We start from the raw sequence: 6,484 nt of genomic DNA, 5'->3' as shown, positions 1-6,484 counted from the left end.
GTCATATGATTGTTGGGTTTTTCTCTGTATGTACTGTACCATATGAAGCACCTTGAGGCGACTTTTGTTGTGATTTGGCGCTATAAATAAAATAGAATTGACCTTTCAGCCCAATTCTATTTTCCTGCATAATCCATCACAATGTAATCAAATGAAAAAGTCTCTTTTTAAAATTTATTTTATTTGTTTTAATCTTTGCATCAAGCAAATATTAAATTATATGCAACAGTGTTTAAAAGTGTTTAACTTGTTTAACATTTAAACCTATCACCTGCAGCATATAAAATAAAATCGTGTTTTGTGTATATACTCTTTCCAACAGATGAAAGTAAAACACATCAGAAAAGAAATAAAATCACAGATTCAGCAGCACTGAGTCGTGTTGCTCTTAAATTTATTGTCACCAGTTTAGCAGGAGTGGGGCGGGTGGAGGTTTGCCCACAGCGGTCATGTCAGTGGGAGGATCCGGGGGTTTCTCTGTGAATGTCACGTTCCCGTGGCAGCGTGCTCGCTGCTCGCTCAGATCTGAAGTTTAATGTTTCGCTGTAAGAAGTTTTCTTCCCACGCAGAGTGTACAGTGGACGCTAATGTTTTTATCACTTTTTATGGACTAAAACTCAAAGTAATGTGAGTACTTCCATGCTTTAAATGCTGCATGGTCGTACTTTCACGGTCATGGCGATGACCATCCCGCCACATTCTGCCCCCTGAGGGTGAAAACCTGCAGCTCCACGCCAGAGAGCTGCAGGAAGTGTGATTTAAGAAACTTTATTTCAGAATAAAATAAAAGATGTAATTTCCTCTGAGACCCTCGGTGTGGCTCAGGGACAACAAAAGGTCAAAATTCACACAACTAACGAGCTAAAGAAGATCAGGTGGAGGACGAGCAGCCCCAGGTTCAAATCCTCACACACACACAGACATGAACCAAAGCTCTGTGTCTGTGTGTGTGCGTAGGTCAGTTCATTGCACATCAGGTCTGACACTGAAGCGTCACATGTGACCAATGACAGCTGCTCAGCTGCTGGGCTCCGCCCCCTGAGCGTGCTGCTGTCGGTCCACCTTGTAGAACTGGTGTTTCTGGATGTGCCGGTACAGCGTGGTGTATTTGGACACCCTCCTCATCCTCGGCAGGATGAAGGTGTGGGTGAAGTCGTCTCTGCTCAGAGCGCCGCGGCCCTCGGCTGCCAGAACGCCGTTCACAAAGTGCAAGCAGAAGCTGAAGCAGTTGTGGTTGTTTTCATCAAACCTGCGACACACAGAGAGAAAAGCTGTCGACAGATTTCTACACCTGCAGGTGATGGTGGTGAAGGCGCCGTGGCAGCGAAACACGCCTGTGTCTGGCGACCACCGCGGGTCACCTCGAACCTGTCTGACAGCGAGGGAGGCTCATAACGACAGAACGCGTTCAAGCTTCCTGCCTTCAAACAGCTCTCAGGTAAACTGTCAGGAAGGTCAGGTGTGAGTTACCTGTGCCAGGCAGGGTCCCACATAGGCCCGTCAGAGAAGCGCTCCAGGTACTGGTCCCACTGAGCGAGCAGGTGGAACATGTCGGGTCGGACCAGAGGGACGCTGATGCTGCGCTCCCAGCCGCTCTGATCCCTGCGGACGCCGCCACGAGTGTAGTTATACACAACACCTGCACACAGGTAGGAGGAGCTGATCACTCTGATCACTGGCCACGGGTCATCGATCACATTGATTATTGATCATTGTTTGGCTGCAGAGCTGAAATCTGTCAGGCGCTGCGGGAGGATCACATCACATCTGTCTGAGATGAATGATTCATAACGTTAAATTTAGAGAACATAAAAATAAATTATTTATAAAATCTAAATTATTAAAATTAGGAGATTTAGTGAAACCACGGACACTATTAATTACGTTTAAGGCTAAAAAATAATATTTTGCCTTTTAAGTTACAAAGAGTATTTTTAACGTGTTCGGGGGGAGAAGACAGAAGGAAATTTTATTTTAAGCGTCAGCTACACAAAGATTAATGAGTCCAACGGTTAGAGGTATACGACTGTGGAAGTGTCTTCATCATCATTTAAAGAGTTGTATAAATTTACATTGTTTTAAAAAGTGTTACATGTATAAAATTAAAATTAAAAAACTAAGCTGTAGTGCCTCTTCACCTCACTGTACAATACCTTGTGCAATACTTTTTGTAAATAGTCAACAGTGCAATAGACTCAATACTTGAAATGTGCAATTCACTTGTATTTTTATTTTTTATTCCTATTTATTCTATTTATCCCCTTTGTATATTTTATTTATATTTGTCTCTGTATTTATATATGTGTGTGTGTGTGTGTGTGTGTGTATATATATATATATATATATATATATATATATATATATATATATATATATATATATATATATATATATATATATATATATAACAATTCTGTAACTGTAACTTCTGTCGGTGCTGTGCTTTTTGGAAGTCGAATTTCCCAGAGGAACCCACCCGAGGGATTAATAAAGTTCTATCTTATCTTATCTTATCTTATCTTATCTTAAAACGATAACTCAATATGAAATTGGAGTTCACTGAAAAAGGATCCATTATTTTATTTACTCATCTTTTCTCCTTGTTACTATGTGGAGTGGTATATTCTGATTGTAAATGTGTTGTTAGGACCGGAGATAAATGTTAATGTTAGTTTGTTCCTTGACTTTTGGTGCCCGCTTGCAATATAAGTTGGATTGTAGAGAGGGGGCGGGGTTTAATAAGAATATTTTCTTCTTCCTGCTGCTTTTCACACGTGGTTGCTTTACTGATAGAAAGTGTGGTTGGTTTGTCTGAAAGAACTAACTGTGGAAGCTGTTGACCAAGTGTGAAATAAATAAATGAAATGTTTAAACGTGTCTGAAAGTTTGATTTTGGTGTCAGTCGGTAAAGTCGCCGACTGACACCGACGCTCTGCACTCGCCTTCGTCCTTCCTGTCGTCGTGACCGAACTGAGACGTGGTTGAACGTCTTTGATTAGATGAAATCAGGGATATGGCAGGTCGGGGGCGTGGTCAGCGATCATGTAGCGTCCTATTGCGAGAGGATGGTGACTGTCTGCGAACGTTTGATCTGAAGCTGAAACGACACCTGACCAAGCCTCCACCTGTCTGCTCGCACCTGAGCCCACGATCACCAGGTGACCTTTGACCTCAGAGACCTACCTTTGGTGTTGGAGATGCCGGTGTGAAGATCAGCCGCCCCATCAAAGTCTCTGAGGATCAAACAGCAGGATACACTGGTTAGACTGGGTACACTGATTGGACTGGTGGGATTGATTTAGTAATTCTACTGGGTACACTGGTTATACTCGTATCACCTGGTCCAGTATGATGACTGGTTCAAACTTCTTCATGTTCCTGTGGGTACACTGACTGTGTACCTGGCAGTGTGCTCACCTGTGTGTAAACACCTGAGTACCTTCACCTGTGTGTGTGTTACCTGTCCAGGTTGTCGTGTGCAGGTGTGACCAGCAGGCAGCAGGACGTCTTGTGCCCATTGGTGAAGGGGGAGGGGAGGCTGACTGGCGCCTCCTGCAGTCTGCTCCCCCTCAGCTCCTCCCCGCAGCTCGGGCACTGCTCCGGCACAGAGAAGCAGAAGATCTCCTTCTGACAGTGAGTCAGACGGATCACGCTGCGCTCCATCACCTCCTCCTCTCTCGTCTCCTCTCGTCCTGCTCCTCCGTTTCTCCTCTTTGACTTCTGCCTTCCTCTTCTTCTCTCCTTCTCCTTTTCAACCGTCTGCGCGGTTACAGCCTATCAGATAACATCACTGTCTGGCCCCAGCCTATCGGGTTGTGGGTGCAGTCACAAAGATGGTCACGTGACCAGGCTCACCTGTCACTTTTTCCCCTCGAACAAGGCGACCTTTGGACTGCGTGGGCAGTGTTGTCACGGAAACGGGACCTGAGCTGCAGTGCATTCTGGGATTTCAATGTCCTGTAATCACAGGCCTGCTTTCATTTAAAGAGCACATTTAAAAACACAAAATGCTGCACAAAAACAAAACAAAGAGCACATCAACTCACACCGCTCCAAACGGAAAAAGAGACTTAAAAACAGGAAGCGAAGATGCCTGTCTCATATTTAAAGGCAACGTATTCCAAAGTTTGGGAGACACAGTTGAAAAAGTTCTCCAAGTTCCAGCCTAGTTTTCGGGACAACCAAAAGCAGCTGGTCAGCTGATCTAAGGGCCGGCGAGGGAATACAAGGCTGAAGAACATCAGAGAGGTATGGAGGAGCAGGACCGTTCATAAGCCAATGTTAGGACTTCTGTGATAAACAGGAAGCCGACGATGAGAAGATGCTGCGTGTGATAGTGAAGAGACGGGCAGCAGCATTTTGAATAAGCTGAAGACGTTACAGCAGGAAGTGCCATACAAAATAAAAGACAGAGAAACTTGAGAACAACTGTCATTATTTCCAGAGAACAAGGAGAACAGCCGGCTTTGACTGCAGTCGTCACTGAGCTGTGATTGGCCGAGCACACAGGACACGCCTCAGTTTCTCCGTCTCACCTGTCAGGAACACCTGATACACGAGCTTCGAAGTCAGATGACAGATTTGCATCTCACTGGAAGTCGACCAATCACATTTCACTTAGATGGAAACCAGAGGTTCCCGTCACTCTGACACAGTCAGAAGATCTGACATCATCCGGTTTTATCATCACGTTGAACGTGACTGAAGCAGCTCTGCTTCAGGGCAGCTTCCTGTCCTGAGACTCTGATCGTCTCTTCCATGTTTTGGTTCTGCACCAGATGAGCCGATCGCATTTCATTTCCCCGATCTCCTGCACGACGACACGGCTGACCAGCCCTCCCCTCCGTCAGCACCAGCTGCTGCCTGTGGGCCTCAATCTGCCAATTGCAGTGACTTTTACTTTCCACAATAAAACAGACCTTTCAGCTTTTATTTTGAAGAGCTGGATGTAAATGTGCTCGTCAGCACTCGGCTCAGCTTCTGTAGTTTTAATGTGGCTGTAAATAAAACAGGCACTATGGAAAGATTCAGGCGTGTTTCACAGCATGTCTGTGGGATCGCACATACCGACCTCATCATCAAACACACTGCTGCTTGCGCTCTATCTAACCTATTAGTGTTAGGTGGGGTTGGGGGGGCACCGAGGCTCTCATTAGTTCCCAGAACTTAAAAAAATTGTGCAAACTCGTTGCCTCAAAAAAAGTAATGCTTACTGAAGATAACGACATCGTGCTCAAAGTTTCTGACTGTGCAGGACGAACTTTTACCCTCTGACAAACATTTCAGCTTCTACTACATTCAAAAACTATTTGTGGTAACTTTTTAAAATTTGCTGACACACTAATTAAATGCAACTAAATCACATTATGTTTGATCTCGTTGAACTTTAGAGATTTCTGGTACAACATTTAATATAAACACTGTATGATTTAAACATAATAATTAACAACAAACTTTTATTTTCAAATCCACAATCAGGTGATCATCCAACATCCTGTTCTACTGAACAGCAAATGAGTACAATGTCATCACTGTAGCTTTTGTTATTTAATTATATTTTAAATATTGTCATGGTCCTGAGTCTGAGGACTCGGTGTTTTGTGTTTCTTTACATTATTCTTTGTTCTCGGTTATTCTGTTTTGTATTTTGTTTAGGTTTGCTATGTGTTAGTGTTTTGTTTCATGCCTGCCTGTGTTCCCTCTGTCTGTCCATGGTGTTATTGTGTATGCTCATGAGTCTGCCGGTCAAGTTCAGTGTCCTGTCTGGGTCTCTGTGTCTGTTAGTTTCCTGTTTTATTCTGAAAGTTCATGTCTCATGTCAGTGTGTTCAGTTTTACCTCTCCCCTGTCTCGTTAGCCTAATTGCTCCCAGCTGTGTCTCCCTCCTGTGGCCCATTCCCTGATTACTCCCCGTGTATTTAAGCCCTGTGTTTTCCTGTGCTCTCTGTCGCGTCATCTGTTTAATGCCTTCTCAGTCTGCATTATTCTGTTACCTGGTATTCATTCTGCGTCTCTCTGCCATCTCTCTTTGTGCATTTTGCTCCTCCTCCCATGAGTGTCTGGTTTAAATGGCCTGTAAATGGCCTGTATTTATATAGCGCTTTACTAGTCCCTAAGGACCCCAAAGCGCTTTACATATCCAGTCATCCACCCAGTCACGCACACATTCACACACTGGTGATGGCAGCTACACTGTAGCCACAGCCAGCCTGGGGCGCACTGACAGAGGCGAGGCTGCCGGACACTGGCGCCACCGGGCCCTCTGACCACCACCAGTAGGCAACGGGTGAAGTGTCTTGCCCAAGGACACAACGACCGAGACTGTCCAAGCCGGGGCTCGAACCGGCAACCTTCCGATTACAAGGTGAACTCCCAACTCTTGAGCCACGATCGATTTAAGTTTTGTTCTTTAGTTTTCCCAGTTTAGGTTTGTTTACTCCCCGCTCTGCTCTTCCTGTTTTGTCACCTTCTCACCGCTGTAAATA

General features: G+C 44.7%; 1 protein-coding gene across 1 annotated transcript; it reads right to left on the bottom strand.

Moving 5' to 3' along the window:
* Positions 1–269: 269 nt before the first annotated feature.
* On the bottom strand, positions 270–4,654 carry LOC146575149 (MKRN2 opposite strand protein-like). Its single transcript, XM_085275662.1, has 4 exons — positions 3,461–4,654; positions 3,184–3,233; positions 1,471–1,639; positions 270–1,249 (listed from the first exon to the last, which is right to left on the bottom strand). Exons 1-4 carry the CDS (start codon positions 3,661–3,663, stop codon positions 1,018–1,020), a joined length of 654 nt encoding a protein of 217 aa, XP_085131788.1. The 5' UTR covers positions 3,664–4,654; the 3' UTR covers positions 270–1,017.
* Between the last annotated feature and the right edge of the window lie 1,830 nt (positions 4,655–6,484).

The sequence above is a fragment of the Mchenga conophoros genome, linkage group LG5 (genome assembly GCF_057382185.1).
Source record: "Mchenga conophoros isolate Kocher_MC1m ecotype Shallow Benthic linkage group LG5, M_conophoros_male_GT1.1, whole genome shotgun sequence".
Taxonomy (NCBI): Eukaryota; Metazoa; Chordata; class Actinopteri; order Cichliformes; family Cichlidae; genus Mchenga; species Mchenga conophoros.
The sequence above is the reverse complement of the archived record's forward strand: the minus strand, read 5'-3'. Positions and strand labels throughout refer to the sequence as shown.